The sequence below is a fragment of the Triticum aestivum genome, chromosome 7A (assembly GCF_018294505.1).
Source record: "Triticum aestivum cultivar Chinese Spring chromosome 7A, IWGSC CS RefSeq v2.1, whole genome shotgun sequence".
In the NCBI taxonomy this organism is placed as follows: Eukaryota; Viridiplantae; Streptophyta; class Magnoliopsida; order Poales; family Poaceae; genus Triticum; species Triticum aestivum.
This window is the reverse complement of record NC_057812.1, coordinates 162356971-162377368: the sequence shown is the minus strand read 5'-3', so window position 1 is coordinate 162377368 and position 20398 is coordinate 162356971. Positions and strand designations below refer to the sequence as shown.

The following is a 20398-nucleotide window of genomic DNA, read 5'->3' as shown; positions in this document are numbered from 1 at the left end:
CTAGAAACCAGAGTCCACATCTTCTTCCACTGTGACTTTCCCAAGGTTTGCTGGTCATATATTTGTGGTCAATGGAATCCTCCAACAGGGGTAGGACAGCTTCAAAATGTTACTGAGCATTTCGGAAACCAGTCGGTTGTGCCTTTCTTCTTGGAGATCTTCATAACCTTTGCTTGGGCAATTTGGACAACAAGGAATGACTTCATTTTCAATGGAATTCAGCCAAGCTTATACAATTGCATGAGAAAATTTAAGGAGAAAATTAATTGGCTGCTCTTAAGGACCACAAGGAAAAGATATCATCAGTTTGAAGTGCGTTAAGGCTTTCCATTAGCTAATTGGAATTTCTAAACCTTCTCATTTTAGATTCATTTGTACATAAAAAATAAAAAATTACAAATATAAACAGTACTCCCTCCGATCCAAAATAATTGTCGCAGTTTTGAACAATCTCCTACTGTTATCGATAAAAAAAAGTTTAGTACTATTACGTATGGCACAACATGAAGGAAACAACACCATAGCACTTACTCCTGTTGGACCAAATTTGGGCGACCCTAATTTAGATATTCATGCTAGTTAGTAATTAGTAGTACAAGTATTTTGGCCTACGACATGAAGACCTCAACCATATACTCCCTCTGTAACATTTTAGAATCATGCTATGCACACGACAGGAATTGCATGGTTGACAGACGATGATGAAATCCAGCAGGACATGCATATATTATTGAGAAGGGCACCGGCCGCTTGATTTACCTATCGTGCAAAGATCAGGAATATGTATCATCCGCGGAGCAGTTTCAAACATTTTATAAGACGTTTTTGGAGTAAAGGCAGTGTCAAAAAACGTCTTATAATATGCATGGTGGGAGTGCCAAATTTGGGCGTCATGTATTGACGTAAGTTACCAGCACAAGTCATTGTCTAGCGAAGCAGAGTGTGCGCTGTACTGATTAAATAAACACAATTGTCCAGATGATCACTACAAGTAGCTAGATGCGGGACATGAAGATGAATATCATCATAAGTAAAAAAAAAGATGAACATCGATGAATCAAACAATGCATTTGCACGGATCCTTATAATTTACATCATGGTAGTACAAAACAGATCATCCCGCAGCTTGCAAGTGCAAGCATAGTGGGTGCCTTACTTGCCGGGCACGAAGTTAGTGGCGAATGCCCATGCGTTGTTGTTGACTGGATCGGCGATATGGTCAGCAAGATTCTCGAGTGGGCCCTTGCCGGTGACAATGGCTTGAACAAAGAAGCCGAACATGGAGAACATGGCAAGACGACCGTTCTTGATCTCCTTCACCTTGAGCTCAGAGAATGCCTCGGGGTCGTCAGCTAAGCCAAGTGGGTCAAAGCTGCCTCCGGGGTAAAGTGGGTCAAGAATCTCGCCAAGTGGGCCACCGGCAACGCGGTACCCCTCGACGGCGCCCATGAGCACAACTTGGCAGGCCCAAATGGCTAGGATGCTTTGTGCGTGGACGAGGCTGGGGTTGCCGAGATAGTCGAGGCCGCCCTCGCTGAAGATTTGGGAGCCGGCCTTGAACCAAACAGACTCGCCAAACTTGACGCCATTGCGGGCGAGCAACTCAGGGAAGACACAACCGAGCGCGCCAAGCATAGCCCATCGGCAATGAATCACCTCCAGCTCACGGTTCTTGGCAAAGGTCTCGGGGTCAGCCGAGAGCCCGGCCGTATCCCATCCATAGTCACCAGGAAACTCACCGGTCAAATAGCTCGGTGGCTCACCTGATAGCGGGCCGAGGTAGAGCACGCGGTCAGCCCCGTACCACGTGCTGCTAGAGGCAACTTGCTTTGCCTTTGCCGCAGTCTTGCGCATGGTGACACGTGCCTCGCCGAAGAGATCCGACAATGACACATTCTTCACTGCCTTGCCGGCAAAGGCTGAGGATGAGAGGGACATGGTGGTGGCCGCCATTGCTCTGCTAAGACCGGAGTTGTCCCGGAGAGAGAGAGAGAGGGGCTCGAGTATGAGATGGCTTGAGAGAACAGAACAGAAGGAGGGGCCTATTTAAGGCAGCAACGAGCAGAGGCCACGGGGGAGCAGAGGCCTGGTGTACGCTAGCTGACAAGAAGGAGATGGACAGAAAGAAATCGGTAGCTGTGATGCCATTGGTGCAGCGAGAGGATTGGATGCACTTGTGGCTATGGATAACTGGCAATCTCCTTAGTGAGAGGTGATTGGGTTGTGTTGATGTCAAGATCGATCTAGACATTTTCTGGGGTTGTGCAAAAAGAGTGGATCTGTGCTTTTTCGTGACTAAACTATGTTACCTGATCCAAAGTGCCTCCTAATTCATGTTTTTCTTTGACTGGTTACCGAAGTGTATAATTGGAACATGTGGCTGGTATTATGTGCTAGGTCTGGGCATATACAATGGCACAAAGTGCAACTGCGACAGTAAAAAATGCAGTTTATACTCCCGCAAAAAAGTGCAGTTTATAATATAGTAACGACCTTTATACTCCCCGCGAAGTAGCAACTTTTTTATTTGCGGGTGACTTTTTTTCTTCAAATATGTAAAGATTGTGTATCTTTTTATTGATAGGTAGGAGAGGACAAACATAGAGAAGACGGAAGAGGGAGGTACCAGACTAAGTGTGGGTAGGAGCAGAACAGGGGGTGCTCAGCCCTCCATCATGCAAAATAAAATTGGTTGATTCTCGGTCGATTGCACAAATTTGTTCATACAGCCCGCAAAAATATCACCGTGCCATTTTTCTTTAAATTGCGGTGTTTGTTTACCGAGCTTAGAAAAAATACAAAAATTTGCATGTCATGATCGATGATACTCTAGTGACGACTGAAATTTAACTAAATCTCAGTCGATCGAGAATTAGCGAATCCGATAGAAGTAAAATATCATGTACTCTTGGTTGGATATCTCTATCATATTTTTATGTTTGCATTTCTTTTACAATTTTAACCTATTTTAAGCCAAATGGCTGAATATAATATTTTCATGGTTCACCCATTGTTGTGCGTTCAATGTAATATGTTTGTCAATGATTTGATCTCATTGGCTTGTATCAACTTAAATAAAAAGCATAACTTTGTGCATCCACGGATGCAGAGGCTAGGAGGTATGATCTCAGTTAAAGAGACAAAAATATGCCAATAAGGTTAGTCCTTCATCCACATTTGAAGATTTTGCAGAGCCTCATTATGGATCGAGGTACACTTGAATCATAAATGGAATATCTCATGCATGTTGGTTAAACAATTTGGTATGGCAAACGTTATGCTCAAGGAATTTTTGCTTACAATCTAATTTTCTTCCAAATACACCAAAATAGAAATAATGCAATTATCAAAGGTGTGGGGATAATTAATTCTATAGGGTAACATGATGAAGAGACCAGATGGAATGGTCCACCATTGACTATGTACTCCCTCCCTTCCTAGCTCACCATGGGCCCATGGACCAAAGATTAGCTCCAACACATTTCCCACCTACTATCTCAAGGGTAAAATCTGTTATTTGCCAAGCACCCCTAACCCATATAGTCCTCCCCCATGGGCATGTACTCCGTCCACTCTCACTTAGATAAACTGAAGGGGGGGATTGAAGCTCCTAGAAAAAGATCGAGGAGGCCTAGGGTCGAGTCAAAGGAGATGCGTTTGACTCGGACACATGAGAAGAGTCTCACCAGTGCATAGAACAAATTTTAAGGTATATATTCAAAATTATGGTAATAATATCTATTACAATTCTCAACTCATTGTTAATCAATTGTAACTATAAACAAGTGCATTTAACCTCTTGGTGATTGTATTCCTGATTTTGCTAATGAGATTAATGGAAGAGTTTATTATTGCAAAGTTAGTATTACATGCAACGAAATGAAATGAAACAACACCGTAGCACATACTCTTGTTGGATCAAATTTCAGCGACCCGCATTGAGGTTATTCCTATTGGTTGACATTTGGCAAGTATTTTGACCGAACCTAAATAAGCTCCCAACCATATACCAAATTTGAGCACCACATATTTACTGACAGCCGACATTACCGGTGCACAAGTCGTTGTCTAGTGAAGTAGAGTGCAACCACAACAAGTGGCTAAATACAGGACATGGGAATGAATGTTTTTTTTGAAAGGAACACCTCGCATTCCAATTACTCGGGACCGACCAAATCGGCGGCCACAACATTCATTACATCAATCGGAAAGTCTGCATGCCAGACAAGCTGGCACTCAGGCTCAGCGTTAGACCCAACTGCAGCCAGCACATGTGCTGGGAAATTACAGACCCTGGGGCAATACAAAATCTTACACTGACTAAAACCAAACTGCAGGAGAAATTTGACTTCGCGGAAAAGAACGCCAAGGGGGCCTCGGTCCTGAATGGAGGAAGAGGATGCCTGCTGCAGATTTAAGGAATCAGTCTCAAAGTGCACCTTGCCCATACCTTGAGCTTCAGCGAACTGGATTGCTTTGAGAAGAGCTTCAGTTTCTGCTTGGAGTGCACTAGCCTGGTCCCCTAGTTTGCCGGCGGCCGCCATAATTACCTCGCCTGTACTATCACGTGCGATTATACCCCAACCTCCAGAGCCCGTGCTGGGCAAGAAAGCTGTGTCAACATTAATTTTAACAATATCAGGTGGGGGTGCCGACCATCTTGGGACCAGGGAATGACTGTTCTTCTCCTTCTTTCCTAGGAACTCAGACCATTCAGTGGTCAGATACCCAACACGCGCCTGGAAAGCTTCAGTCGTAAGCCTCTGCTTATTATGATTAACGTTGTTCCTCTCAGACCACCAAGTCGAAAGCAAGCAGATAGTGCGCAGCTTTACTACTTCTGGGAGCTTAAAAACAGCATCAAGCAAGTCCCTAGGAGACTCGCATAGAAGTAATTTCCTCCTGATATGCTCCAGATCACAGCACCTCCACATTTTCTTTACTTCTTTGCAGCGCAGGAACAGATGACCACCATCTTCAGATTGTCGATGGCAGAGGAAGCATCGTGTGTCCAACTCAATTGTAAGTCTCTCAATATTGCGCAAAAGGGGATGGCTATTATGTGCAAACCTCCACATAAAATGATGCACCCTAGGTGGACATCTAATCTTCCAAAGCATGTTCCAGAAATTTGTGATACTCTCCTGGCCGGCTGAGCTTACACCCACTTGACGTACTCTCTGTTGCTGTAGCAAATGCACATGTACCCTATACGCATAGTCATTCTAAAACATAATTAACCCACCAATAATAATAATAATCAATATTCAAATACTTTATGCTAAATTCTGTATAGCAATCAATGTCTGAGGGCATAGAGAACCTTAAGAGGATAGGAAAGTCTATTTATTTGAGACCAGTGAGGTCAGAAATTCAAGCATTCGGGTCAAGACTATAAGGCGCTATCAGGCCATACCTCAAAAGGCTCGCTACCTTCTCTAGATACTTGATTGGAAGAGAGGGTAGATGTAAGAGAGTTAAAGCACTTCGCTGGAAGAAGGGTATAATGGAAAGTCAATCAATATTTCATCCGGAACTAAATAGGTCATTTACGACTCAATGGTTTATCAATCAAATACATCAGCATTCCAAAATACTACCCGCTAACGCCCTCACTCTTTGACTTAGAGGTCTTAACCCCACCTTTACTTATATCTTAGACTTATACTCTTCCTTACTTCCCTTCTCTGGCCATGTGGTTGAGGATATTTGAAAAAAAGAAGAAATTGGCAATACCTACTATCGATGCCTAAGAGTAGGTCTTTACCAGCTTGCCTAATAAGAGTAGTTTAATACCGGCTTACTTGTACAAGCTTATACTATAAGAGTGAGTACGCTACCTTCTTGATTATTATCATCAGAAAGATATTTTGAAACCATCCTGGTGTCATTTACTTTCATAAAGCAAATCTTAGTAAATAAATGTGGGTGATCCTACTTAGAATAAGACTTATATTGTGGTGTTAGGTACTAATATAACTCCACTTTATGCGTATAGGAAGGCGGCTGCTTAGAATGCTAAACAGGCCTGGACAGAAGAAGTAGACGAAAGACCTCCAGGCTGTGTCATCATTCTCAATCCTGAAAAGAGAGCGCACATCCTGAGGAAGGCGTGTCATGCAAAGGTTCCCATTTTTTTCCTTAGTTGACACCGTGTTTCTATCAGATCCTAAGCTTCATCGGGACAAGCGCATAAACCATCCCATCCTGGTAGAGGGGATAGAGCAGCTCAGCGGGCTAATCAGTGACCTCATCTACCCAAAGACTTTATTTCTGCTGTACTTTCTTAAGCAATAGGAATCAGAATTTCGTAGGTAGAGGGGGCCAAGGTGCCATAAACATGGATTTCATGGAAACAAGGTAATCCGTAGTTGGTAGCAGATGTTCCGCGGGATCAGATATCCTCCGTCTTGTCTCTGCATTCGAGGAATGCTTGTAGCTGTGCTAGGCGTGAGAAGAACTCTACAATATGATTTCTACGATTGGTACCAGATTGGAATTCATTCTCGGAACTCTCCTCTAGAGAATGGCCTGGCTAAAGAGAGTGATAGATCCATCGTGTCGTGTGGAAACTAAAGCTAGGCGCCGCTATTCGTCCTCAGCCGTATTCTCATTCTGGGAAAAGGTATGGCTCGTTCTGGGAAACGATCAGTAGTAGTGGTGGATGGCAGGTATGGAAGGATCCCGGCAAGTTCCTATCTGAGATTACCACTGGCCCTGCCCTGAGCTGACTTCTTTGCTAGTAGTGAAGTGCGTTTTCACTTAGCTGGAAAAGTCCATAATCCGATTTGACCTCGGGAGCCTGTCCACGAATCTGATCAAAGTATGATTCCCTAGTGCCAAAAGTCCTAAAGCCTATGGCGCTAAGCATGGGGAGTCCGCAGAGAAGAAAAACTCTATTTCGCTATGGGCCAAAACTAGTGTTTTTTCGGATTTCTAGTCTAGTTTAAGTGCAGGGCCAGAGAGTTCTCTTCCAGTATTCTTAGCTGATTGTCCGCTTGCTTGACTCGAACAAATAGCTTTTGTTTCCACAAGGCAGATCCCATTCCTCGAATGCAAAGGACAAGAAAGACGGATTCTGGCTGGAAGGAAGGGTTCTCGTATTGGTTTTTCTGGTGCGCTACTTCCTTGTGCTGTGCCAGATTGGAATTGGTATCGGAATCCTGGTTGGTAGAAGGAAGCTCGGGTATTGCTTATTGTTGAAAGCACTCATTTGTTCCAGCTCGTGAGTTGAAAGCACTCTTTTGTTCCGGCTCGTGATGTGTCTGACGCATGCATAGAATCAAGATCTATTGATACCAGGATGTTTGTTTCTTCATCGAAACAAGAGATACGCTCTGGCTTATTTGCATTCGACCGGAGAACCTCACTTATCAATTGCCCTGGATTGGATCTACTTACGATTTGAGAAACTGGCTCCAGAACCCCTGTTTTTGATGCAGAATCGGTGGTTCCTTCTCTTTTTCGTGATTTCATCCATAAATCAATGGAAAGAGCACTTTATTCAGTGAATTGACACGTTCCTGATGCTTTTACAGTAGCAGCAGTCTCGGTAGCAGAAGTAGATCCGAGTGTAGATGCCGGGATCATATCACTACTATTGACTATTTCAATTCATTCACATCTGCTCGTATCAATCAAAGTTTCCTATCAAGCAATCCCAGCAGCAATCAAGTTGGCACCCACTATATAAGATGCACTATTTCCTGATCTTGTCCCAAACCCAACTCGACACTTTTAGACCTGGCCTGGATCCCTCCCTTCTCTGACAATATATGCAACCTTAAAGAAAAGAGACCACTCTCAGAACGACCCTTCGGAAAGCCCCACAACAAGCTATCCCAGAAGAAATTGTATAACTTGGCAGAAGTATTCACTTCCAGTTCCCTTTGCAATAAGATCACAGTAGATACTGTTTAGAAGGCTCACTCTCTCGTCTACAAAAAATAGATGTGTGCTTACTTCTTGGAGATTGACTCCTGCCGGTAAGTGCACACCCTCAGTAGTATCTCTATAGACTTTATAGAGTATTTCCAATTGATAAATGATTTGTTCTTTAAGAACATCTTTGGATATATTAGTTACTTGTGTTTCAACATTAATAGCATTTATGTGATGGATCATCCGGCCAGCCCTAACGGCGACAAGAATAGCTATCGACAATGACAAACCCAATGATACAATATACTAAAATATAATCGTTTCCATAAAAATCTGCCATCATTTTTTGAGTCATACTTGTCCCTTAGTGGACTCACTCTTGTCTTGCTTCATCTAAGGAGTGATAAGTGCCAGGAGTCTACCTCTAGCATCAATACATGTCCTAGTTACGAACAAAGAAGCGGTGTTGTCTCCTTAGCGTTAGCGGCCTTATGCCTATTTCAGTATACGCCCGTGTCAATATGTCTAGACTTACCTATACCCATGCTTCCTTCTCCTTTGACTAGCTTGCTTCCCCTATCAAATAGAACGGGAATGACTGCGTGCTTGGCCATCGTTAGTAAGCCCGCTGACAGAGAATCAGCAATAGAATGCATTTTGCATGCATTTTTTCATCGAGTGAAACTACTTGAATAAACTGGAAGTTTTAAACCAAGTACTCTTGAAATCGCTACCCCCTGGGATGGAAAATCAGGCTCAGGTTTTAGCCCTCCGTTTTACCCTGGAAGTCGTTTTTCGTCTTTCGATATGCGAGGATGGCAAGTGTCCGCAGTGACTTAGCGACTTAGCCAATTGGTTACAGATTCTAGACTGATCGATCAGATCACATCATCTCGAGCAAAGAGCTGAGAGCAGAGAAGCGACATCGCTTCGACACTCCTTCCTCTTTTCATTATGAAACCAATATCAAGCAAGATATGAAGAAGAGGGCGGATTCCTGGATTGAACACATAAAGTAGTGCCAAGATCTCCTCTATGCGAGAGAGAAGTTCTCAGAAATGATGGAGCTGTTGGTTTCGGTCATTGTACGCTTGGTTGCTAAACCGCACCCTTTACGGCGTCTGTAGGAAGAATTCATTCTGGTCCCAAAACTTATAAGAGATCTCGGTAGTGAATATGCAATGCCGAATTCCAATAAGTTGGTACTTCGCACAAGGAAGAAGCTCGTGTTAAAGATAGTTTCATCCAGACCGAACCCTACCTTAGCGTCTCATCCCCACCCACCAAGTCTTTATCTGCGGTGAAAGGAGTGGTTTAATTCGATGCAAGGTGCAAACGAGCTTTTCCAAAGATGGAGTCCTTTCAGAAATACATGTGCCAGAAGAAAGCAGATTCTTTTTCTATCATAAAATGAATCTGCTTTCTGATGGCCATTTCGGTCCAGGAAAATCCGTCGACTTTCTAAATCGTGAGGGTTCAAGTCAAGTCCCTCTATCCCCAATAAAAAGCCCATTTTACTTCCTAACTATTGTACCAACCTCTATTTTTCATTAATGGTTCAAACAAGATTCACTATCTTTCTTATTCTACTCTTTCACAAACGGATCCGAACTGACTTCTTTGGATCTTATCCCATTCATACAAATGAACATATTCTAGTATAGGCAAGTAATCCCTATTATTAAGTAAGTCATTCACAATCCATATCATTATCCTGATATTTACCAAGTCCAATTTGAGAATACTTTTTTCTTTTTTAGTCCCTTTAATTGACATAGATACAAGCACTCTACTAGGATGATGCACAATAAATAGTCAGGATAGCTCAGTTGGTAGAGCAGAGGATTGAAAATCCTCGTGTCACCAGTTCAAATCTGGTTCCTGGCACAGAACGAACAATGAATGCCTTTTCGGGAAAGAAAAGGGCCACATATTTTTTATAGGGAAAAGCTTTTTTTAAGGGGAAGAATCATCAACAAAAAATCCAGGAAAGAACAGTGAAGGAAAAACGTGAAAAAACAAGTGTTTTCCTGGAATGGAATAGCGGAAATTCCATACGTTGATCACCAATGTTGCATGTCTTTCCTTAAGCTGGAGTACTTTGAGTTAGAAGGCCTACTTTATTCGTCCTTTTAAAGCCTACTTATTCATCTAGCTATTTCCAATTCTAATAAATAACCCGATCATATCATATCTTGGAAAACCCTAAGACTACCCAAGGCTGTACCCTACAGTGTTACCTATATTCTATACTTGTGTATACGTTGCCTTCTGGGGTGGCAAGCTAGAACCAAGTAGTCTAGGTATCAATTCCAATTTAAGTCAATGATCCTCATTTTCTCCAACATTAAGAAGATTATTGGTAAGGCGACCAACCATCACGCAGGATTCCGGGTCGGAGTAGCACCTCTTGCCTGATATATACAGGTCGTTACTGGCGATTCGTTTGTGCCCTATGGTGTTCAATTGCCCGTTTGTTCCCTCCCCCTCGGGACGGGTCAACCTACTTTGCCCGCTCAGGCGCTCCAAAATGCTCTGACTAGACCGCCGACACCCATGATTTGTCCATTGCGTATTGCTCTCACTAGGAAAGGGGGACATAACCCCTACTATAGAGCAGGAATGGAAGGGAATGAGCTCGGCTGCTTCTCCCCCACACTTCTTTATTTCTCCGTGCCCCTATTTAGTTAGTACTTTCAAGTTAAGTGCGAGAAAACGAACTATATCATTTAATAAAAAAAGTGCAACGGTTGTAGAGTGAAAAGGCCATGAGGATGGCTACGGCTTTGAAGCTCCTTTATCTACCATAGATAGAATGGAAGAGTTTTTTCTCACTGCACTGATCCACCAAGGCTAGGGATATCCAATGGGATGGAGCTATTTCCCTTGGCACCTTAGAGTCCTTAGACGATGAACAGAGCACTAGATGCCCTAATCTACTCCTATGCTAAGTGTCTTTGTTTGGTTTGATTTCTTGTGAAAGCGGCTAGCCCCATCACTAAAGCATGCCTGTTCCATATGAAAGGTGATGTAGGTAGGGCTGGTAGGGGAAGTAAGAAATAGGTGAGACTCGTTAATGAAACTAGCCTTCAGCCTTAGATTTCTAAGTTCTGTTTCCACCATTACTAGTGTTTCCTTGCTTTTCATAATAGAAAAAGATCAACTAAAAACCAGAGATTATCGTAGAGATTGGCAGGACTGGGTATTATTCTGGGTGATGAAATGGATGGAATTTCTTGAAACATAACTCACTTCACTTATAATCGAATTTGGAAAAGGGAGACTAGCTGCTGCAATAAATCAAGAAGAAAGCAAGCGCAAAAGAGAAGCTCAATGAGAGAGATTCTAGACCGGTCATGGTCGGGGCTGATCGATCACTCCTTAAAAGGGAGTTAAGTGCTTCGAACCATACATTAAACTTATCTCATAGAGTGAGCTAGCCCCAGATAGCGAAGGATAGCTATTGACTTATTGGGAAACCCGCCTCCAATACATGCTTATCCCAGACCCCCTATTCCTTCATTTTAGGTTTTCATGGCCGATTCAGTAACATAGTTTGCACACCTCTTTTCAATTCTCTAGAGATAGTTGTCATTTATCTCTTCTTCCGGGTCCCTCCTATTTGGTTGGAAGTTTCCTGCTCCAGTTGGGAAAGCAAGGGCCCTAGTTTCGTTATTGAGTCTCGTTATGGTCGAATATGAATGAATCCTGGAATGGAATAAAAACATGAGTAAAATGCATCGTAGTCCCTCAATCGAACAGTCAACTAGTTCATATCTAACCTTATGTATTCTTTTCCTGCACCTTAGCTTCAAATAATTGAATGAATGAGTGCTATTTCAGAGTTCAAGTTTAGGTATTAGCTCGCTACAGTTTAGTCAGTAGTTCTGTCCCTTTGTTTGGTGAACTAGTTCTGGATATAAGCATTAGAATGAGAGTGACTACGTATTCGGATTACTTGACTCACTTTCCTGTTTCCGAATCCCTTCTTGCATACAATCCTAATTCACAATCCGATTCTTGCTCGATTCTATAATGAAAAACAGACCTTGTGCCATGGATTTGATGAAGCTTGAAAGGACTCCCCTTGTTCAAAGCCAAAGATAAGAAGCATATGGGTGACAACCCCAATCCTTATATATCAATCCAATTACCGGAGGAACGAAGAACTAAGTTTGCCTGACGCCCGAAAACAACTTGTTTGTTTTGGTGGAAGAGGAGGAAATAGAGAAAGATCGCCGCTTTTCATACGCTAATTCGTGATTCAAAGTAGAGCGAGTGAGGGAGCTATACCCGGGACTCAATCAACATATGCTAAGTGTTCTGTAATCTATGGGCAGCACTCCGTAGGAATGTTATAGTCTAGGCATGTCGTAGTAGTCATTAGACAGAAAGAGGAGAAACTTAACATGTCTTATTCCGAATTCCTGCGGTTGTCATTATGTTCCAGCAAGGAAATAGTCATTCTTTCATTCCGAGCATTCGACTAATGGCACAGATTTCTAGTGCTATAACAGAAACTGCCCTTAACGCGCAAATGAAAGCCCTCACAACACTCTTTACCTGCAACTGCTCCCGCTTATGGTAGTAGATAAATAGGTGGTGGACATGTATCTGCAGCCTCTGCTGCTGGTAGATTGACTGTTTTATATGGACTGAAAAAAACGGAGGGTAGTGCTTGAGAATGCTACTCTATTCCTGGAATTAGCCATCCCCTTCTTTGGCTATTCGACCTACTCCTCGAAGCAAGGAAGGGAATGAAGATGGCATATAATGCCCTTTCCGCAAGAAGGATAGGAGTTGGCTTACCGCATCTACCTTCTCATCGCGGGATAAGGGCTTGAGCGTTAACTTAAGTACTAAAGCTGCTGGAGCGGGTGCCTTCGTTGATTCCCCACGAAGGAATCGGAATATCGCTACTTCCCCTTATTGCCCTAAGCGGGGGAGATGGATTAAAAACCTTGTGTGAAGCAAAGGCTGTCAAAGTCGTTGACCATTAATCCGGTTGAAGGACAAATGGATAGTGAATCAACGGAATCGAGTTGTTCTAAGGATTCGGATTCGGCAGTCGAGACATCTATATCTATGGAATTTCAAAAGAGAGAAAAGGATCCGAATCCGACCCGAGGACGAGCTCAAACCTTAGGGTTTGAAAAGAAGAAGTAAAACTCTCGTTTACTTCAATCAAAAAAGGTAGGTCATAACACAGATTGAATTAGACCTTACTCAATCACTCATCGCTGGAAAAAGTAGAGCGATTTCCTCGCAAAAAAAGCACGAGCGAGATATTCTTCCTTAACAGGGATCTCAATTGCGGGAAGAAGTACAAAGGGCAAAGGCAGAAGTGGAAGGGTCAAACTCCTCTATCGGGGAAAGACAGGAAGGATCAAAGTGTAAAATCACTTGTTTGAAACATCTATAAAATAGAAATGGCTATTAGAAGTTGTATTTTCGGTGGTCAAAGGGAAGGAATCAGAAAAGAGGGAAGCGCTCTCAAGGTAGAATCAGTTCCAGGCAAGTATGTCCATTGAAAGGAAAGAGTCCCTAAACAGACAGGTTTTCAGCAAATAAGATGGGTCCTGGTCTTCGACAACAAAAGAAGCCGAAGCGAGAGCTCGATCAAAGAACCTTTATAGATCCTCATCATCCTCAGGTTCTGGATACACAACGAGAAGGGAATCTTCCTGTTCGAATGGAAGATTTTCGAAAGAGAGGGGAGAAATCAATCACATGCGTGAGCGGATCGAGCTATTATATAATAAGTAACGGCTGAAAAAGCTATTCTTGGTAGATCCACTTGTCAAGGCGCGGAAAGCCGTGTTCCTTCTCAGCTCACGCTTTCCTGATTGATTTGAAAGACCCTACACACCACCGTATCATTGGCTTTCTTCCCACTTTCAAAGAACTTGCTATCATTCTTTCGATTCTATCTCCTCGCTTTAGGTCTTATGCTTCTTATTAAAGGGGTTATGCCACTCCGAGTCCCTCAGTGTTGACGGAATGGACAGAGACAGGCAAAGACAAAGTACTGATTTTACTACCGATAGAGAGCAGAGCTAGAGACAAGATGCCTAGGACCTGGAGGAGATCCATAAGAACCAAGTCGTGGAGAAGATAGCATCAAACTGGAGATAATAAACCTAACTCTCCATGCTTTAATCGAGAATGGATACAGGGTCGTCGAGCGAAACCTTTATTAGGGGGTAGACCTACCTTGTTTTGTTGACTTATTGCTTTCCAGCAAAGCGTGCCGGCCCTATCTCTAAAGCACCAAACTTCCACATTTTAGGAGATGCCCTATCTTCCCTTAAAGAGCGAGCTTATTGAATAGAGCTGTCACTCCTTACCTTACCTAAGACCCCTTCGGGATATCTGTTGAAAACCTTTTCTCTGAAAAGAAAAGATGTTTGCGATCCCTTGCCCGCTCGATTAAAGAAAGTGGGATCTGGCCTTGCATTTTTTAGATAGGGCTCCCTCACGGCATTCTTGCTCTTGCATTTGAAAGTCGAATCAGGATTCCATCTAGAGAAAGGTTCCGAATGGAACTAGTGAATGTGTATGTCGAACGTAGGCAGGTATACCTGACCTTTGATATTAATCTATGATCTCTCTTCTCTCTCTTGAAGTTCCCACAAAGTGACTCTGAACCTAAGACCGGGTTGTGGGATGTCTTTTGATATTCTAAACTAAGAAAAACGCAATTGGATTTCTTTTTATATCCCTATGATAGGAAATGAAAGAAAAGGTCGAGCTTAAGCCGATTCCATTGCGGAAAGAAAAGAGGCTCTCCCATTCCCACCTGATACGTCAAAAGCAATTGACTAATAAGGGGAACCAACCAGTCGAATTCGATTGATTATGTCACCCCGCATTACTAGAAAAGGGCAGCAGCTTTCTACCAAAATGGGCTTTGGCACTCCTTCCGCTATTACTCGAAATAATAATAATAGTGAAAGGGCAGTCAAATTTGTGACTACATCAAAGGATCGTTTCACTCGAATTTAAAGGTTGTAACTCCTACTTATTTCTATTAATTAAAGCTTGCCCATGGCTGCTTTCTTCCCATTCTTTCTTCTTTCTCCGTCACTAGGTTCCGGTTAAAATGCTTGGTCCACCTGTCGGTGTCAAAACCGGCGGATCTCGGGTAGGGGTCCCGAACTGTGCGTCTAGGCTGGATGGTAACAGGAGACAGGGGACACTTTGTTTTACCCAGGTTCGGGCCCTCTCGATGGAGGTACAACCCTACTCCTGCTTTATTAATATTGATGATATGGGTAGTACAAGAGTAGATCTACCACGAGATCAAGGAGGCTAAACCCTAGAAGCTAGCCTATGGTATGATTGTTGTATATATTGTATATCTATCGACTAGCCTGGCCTCGGTTTATATAATGCACCGGAGGCCTAGGATAACAAGAGTCCTAGCCGAATACGCCGGTGGGGAGAAGTCCTTGTCTTGATCGCCAAGTCTTGTGGAATCTTCCTTGTATGCGGTAGCCGTCTGAACTGGCCCATGAGTATACGGCCACGGGGGTCCTCGGCCCAATCTAATAGATCGGGAGACGACGTGGTGAGTACCCCCTAGTCCAGGACACCATCAGTAGCCCCCTGAACCGGTCTTCAAGTTAGGGACGCTCCTCGATTCTTCCGAACTGTTCTTCATCTTTGGTTGCCGGTCTTGAAAACTGGTTCAACAAATCTTCTTTATCTTCGATCTTGAGGATCGCCGAAATGCATTCGATGAGTTTACACGTCGGGTATCCGAGGAGCCCCTTTAAGTTTTCGGCCTTTATCAATGCCTTGTTTATTTTTATGCCACACCTCGGGTTTGAAGTTGTTCCCGGGAGGCAGGGTCCTCTTGCGTCCGAGCTCCAACGCCGGACTGCATTCAAGGTATCTTTTGCAGCCGAGCACCAACGCCGGACCGCTTCCCAGCTCTAGCGCCGGAATGTATCCGAGCTCCAACGCCGGACTATGTACCCGAGCTCCAACGCCGGACTGTATACCCGAGCTCCAACGCTGAAATATATCCGAGCTCCAGCGCCGGACTGTGTCCAGGCTCCAATGCCGGACTATATCCGAGGTGTCATATCACCTTGGTTCAAAAAAGTTGAAGGAGTTTAACCGAGCTTAATGCCGGAAATGCCCTCTATGGAGCCAGCCACTAGCGCCCGAGCTTTATGCCGGACTGCTTCCGAGGTGGTGCACCACCCCGACTATGGGCCGATTTTTTGTCAATATTTTTTATTGGTGCAATTTATTCTTTGCCGAGATATATAGCCAGTAGCCCTCAAGGTGTTTATCGGTCTAAAACCCGAGATGCACATGAAGGATGACATAAGACCGCTGATCCCAGTAGCCGTTGAGACTCAGGTTGATTTGCAAAATCGGCCTGAGGATCAAGTCCTAGCTCGGCAGAATACTTCGGGACACAAAAGCAGCATGCTCACTCCTCAAGACTCAGGTTGGGTGCGGCCGACCAACCTGAGGATCAAAATCTCCTCGGAAACTATATTACACATAAAATTTTCTGCATTGGACAAGCAATGCAGTAGCCCCCGAGACACTGGTCGGGTGGCAACACCAGATCAGGGGATCGATGTGCCCCTTTAATATTTGTAAATAATAAGCCCGAAGCCTAGTAGCCCCCGAGCCTTAATGCGGGCATGGGTGGCCGAATTAAGGATCAATATCCATTGTAAAATCACAAATTATGTGTAATGACTCTATGTATCCAAGTACTTTACGTCATTAATGCTCGGATCCGCATTGTACAAAACTTTGTTGACCGACCATCGGCTTCCACCTCCTTGGCCAGTAGCCGAGGAGTGTTTGTCCTACTTTATAAAGCCTTTATGAGGGCAAAGATTTACGACAAACAAGGCAATCTGGCCACACGGTTTTATAAACAAAGGTACGCAGAGAGATATGTTATATTACTGTTTAACAGAAGAAATGTATTCCAAAGAAAATAGTCCCGCTACCGCTTCCTTTCTTTGGGTTGTCATGCTAAGCATGATCATGAAACCTCAGCTCGAATGTAAGAGCAAAATATCGAGGATTTAGTTTGGGAGGCCAGTTAATAGCCCCCGGTAGTGTTCGGCGACAGTCGAGGTCAAGCCGTAAACACTTCGGCCAATGTTATGAATGGCCCTTCATAGTCATTGGATCGCTGACCAGTTTACGCTTATTGTGACAGTCAGTTTTCGGCTTTCTCCACTAAGGTGCTTAACCATGTGAGATGGAAGCACAATCGCAGTGGTTCTCCCTTTGCACGCCTAGCCCAACAAAACGGAACGTAGGAAGCAAGTGCAGGAGCCGGGCAACCCAACTATTGACCGAAGACACAATTCGAAACCGATGCATATATAGCAATATCTGAGAATGTTTTTGCCGAATCCCTAAGGGTGTCCGGCGTTGCACTGCGAGACTAATGCTGGAAAAGCACAAATAGTTTAAAAGTGCCAAAAAGCTTGGAAAACCAAGAAATGTCAGTAAAAACATGATGTCCGAACAAGATCAAGTGTTCGGTGCCAATCCAAAAATTGGTCTTAGAAAAAAGAAGTGCTTCTGTCGTCCTTTAACATGACACATCCTATCTCAAGACTTCGAGCGGGTCAGCCTACGGCTTCAACCTCCTATCCCGAGGGCGGAGTACTTCTCATTAGGCCAGTTTAGCAAACTAAACTCTAGCGGCTTTGAGAGAGAAATTAGGCTCCCCGGCTAGTGACCGCACACTCGCGTCGAAAAAAGGAGTGATAAATAATAATAATAGAACTTTGCAACGACTGAGAAGAAGAACACTTATTATAAAACGACTCAAATAAACTTAAGAGCCCCCAAGTGACTTGGGTAGAAGAATGATTGCATGTACCGAAGTACTTATATCATATCTATGTTCAACCGAACTTTAAACGCGTCTTAACCGACCGTCGGCTTCTCCCTCTTCGGTTAAGGACCGAAAAGTGTTATGTACTCCATCGGTCGAGAATATCGACGGTGTTTCCAATAACCAGGCAATCATGCCATAAGGCTATAACAGACAAAGTGCGCTCAGGGAACTTATGCTATATTACTGCGAAGAGTAAGAAGCATCTTCGAAGAAAATAGTACCCCCAGCGATACCTTTCTTCGGTGCTCATTGTTATTATGAGACTTGTGCAATAGATTTTTTGTACTCATGAGTTCCGTTGTGTGCCGACCATCATTGAATAACTATAAGAGCGCTAGCTTTCGGCTTCACCCAGTCTGAGGTCCGGCTCGGGTGACCTGATCGTGACAATCGCAGAGGTGCTCCCTTTACTCCCTAGCTGAACAATCGGGAACGTAGGCGTAAACACAGGAGCGAGGCAACCCAGCTTGCAAATCGCTTAAGTCAATGTGGTGCATATTGTGGCGTAATACACGAACAAGGAACGAAGCCGTACAAGTATAATCATATGCAACAGGAAAAACTTCATAAAGGAAGCCCCCAAGTAAACGGGGTATTTGAATTTATGCGTCACAAACAAAGTTTGGACAAGGAAATTTTTTAGAAGCAACTTTTTTCCAAAAAAGTATAATGATTGGTCGAACCGAACACAAGTTAGAAATTAAAGCTTTGAGCATGAAAGCGACTTAGCTGGTTAATGTGTTCGGTATTGATGACGCGGTCCGAGCTTGATGCGGGGCAAGGTTCCATCCCCCAAGCTGGTCCTGAGGTGGCGGAGCGGAGAGCTCGACACGCCGAAGTGGTGACATAACATGGTCAATGCAGACCGGCAGAGTGACGCCGAAGTCCCCGGATCATTTTCCTGTGCATAAAAAATAGTGCAAACCGGAGATAATAGTAATAATGATAATTAAAAAACTATGTTGAATAATAAATAATTTATGCAAAGTGAGGAATAGAAGAAATATGGCCTGGCGCCGAAGTCAATGTCGATGCAGGGTATCGGCGTGATGTAGTAAAGGCGTGGCAAAGCCTGAATTCACAGGTCAGTCCGAGCTTCGGATGCGGCGTTCGCCGGACTATGTACGGAAACTGATCGAACCACCACGCGACCGTCATTAATGCGGTCACCATTTGATAGACCTGTGTACATATCATGGACAAACCAGAGTAATAATTCCTTGGGAAAAATGAACCCTAACAAGCAAAAAATACTGGGATTAATAGCACCTGGTTTATTTGTTGTAGCAATACGAAGGAAGGTGATTCCTAAAATTGGGACCCGCTCCGCACACCCATTGCCTGATGGGCGATAAAACGACGGCATGGCAATGCTGGTAAAGGTTGACTCGCCGAGGCAAAGCCCTCGGCCGAGCTAACGTGACGGAGCTGGTCGGCTAGTGACGCCGAAGTGTCCGGAGTAGGTTGATGAAGAGATGGCGAAGCCCCCGGTCCAGCCGAGATGTCGAAGCCTCGATGTCAACCGATGAGTCGAAGTAGGTCGGCGTGATGGACACTAGCTTGAAGAAGTAATAGTGCGGCCCTGTCGAAGCAGGCCGTGACGTGGTCGATGCCGGCTTGATGAAGCGACCGTGCGGCGATACCGGTATGCCCGCTCCGTGTAATCTGTGGGGCGGCGATGTTGGTGATGATTTATCCTTCGCGATGTCGGGCTCTTGTTCGGCTTGCTGAGATGATGATCCAAAGAAGTTGAGCTCGGCTCAACAAAGTGACGCCGTGTCTAGTGCAGGTCGGCAGCCGTGGAGTAATATTGCCGGACTAGTTTAACACCAGCATGATGTTGAAGATCATGTTCAAAAGATCTTACAGTTAGTGGGATGTGTTCGGGAACAAAACACAATACCCCATACAAAACTTCCTTCAAAAGGGATGTCCGAAATCCTGTTCATCAAAAAGATGAACTCGGGTCGGATTCGTTTTCGTGCAGAAAACAGATCCGAAAAAATGATGCACTAATCGGAAGGTTCCCGGAGTTTGGATGGTCGGATCGAGCCGAAATTTTGAGAGGTGGTAGATATAGGAATTCCACAGCCGATCAACGGTTGGATCTTCCAAAGGACGTCCGAGCTAGAAGCTGGACACCACGCCCTAAACTCATCCGAATTCCCGTCCAGATTTGACAGGGCTCCGGTATATCGTGGATTGACAGAGATTCCTCCATCGGAACTCGACGAAATTTTCCAGGGTTGTTGTAGACTCAATTCCGCACAATTCCACCAAAGCGATCGTCAAAGCGATACTCGAGGAGGTGGTGGTGGCAGATACGAGTTCGCTGTCCAGAAAAACAGCACGGTCGCTTGAGGGCAATGTTGACGTTGAGCCCCCGAGCTCCATAGATGATTCCTCCGTGATCTTGATAGAGATCGGTGTTGATGTTTGATGAAGGCCCTCGTCCGGACATGGTGATCCGAACGCGGGGCGCAATTCTTGGTCGAACCAAGGTGACTAGTCGAGCTGGTGACGAAGATGCCGAAGTCGCAGTTGATCTGTAGGTGAGCCATCGATCCTTTTGTCGATCACATAGCGGAACCCTCAATGAAAGCACCAATGTTGGTGTCAAAACCG

At 44.2% G+C, this 20398-nt stretch overlaps 1 protein-coding gene and 1 non-coding gene across 2 annotated transcripts; one reads left to right on the top strand and one right to left on the bottom strand.

Annotated features, from left to right (window-relative positions):
- Nucleotides 1–1049: 1049 nt before the first annotated feature.
- LOC123151167 (chlorophyll a-b binding protein of LHCII type 1) lies at nucleotides 1050–2011 on the bottom strand. The gene has a single exon (XM_044570916.1). The coding sequence runs from the start codon at nucleotides 1951–1953 to the stop codon at nucleotides 1153–1155; it is 801 nt and encodes a 266-aa protein (XP_044426851.1). The 5' UTR covers nucleotides 1954–2011; the 3' UTR covers nucleotides 1050–1152.
- Nucleotides 2012–9695: 7684 nt separating this feature from the next.
- TRNAF-GAA (transfer RNA phenylalanine (anticodon GAA)) lies at nucleotides 9696–9768 on the top strand. The gene has a single exon. It is a non-coding gene; the product is annotated as a tRNA-Phe (tRNA).
- Nucleotides 9769–20398: the final 10630 nt, after the last annotated feature.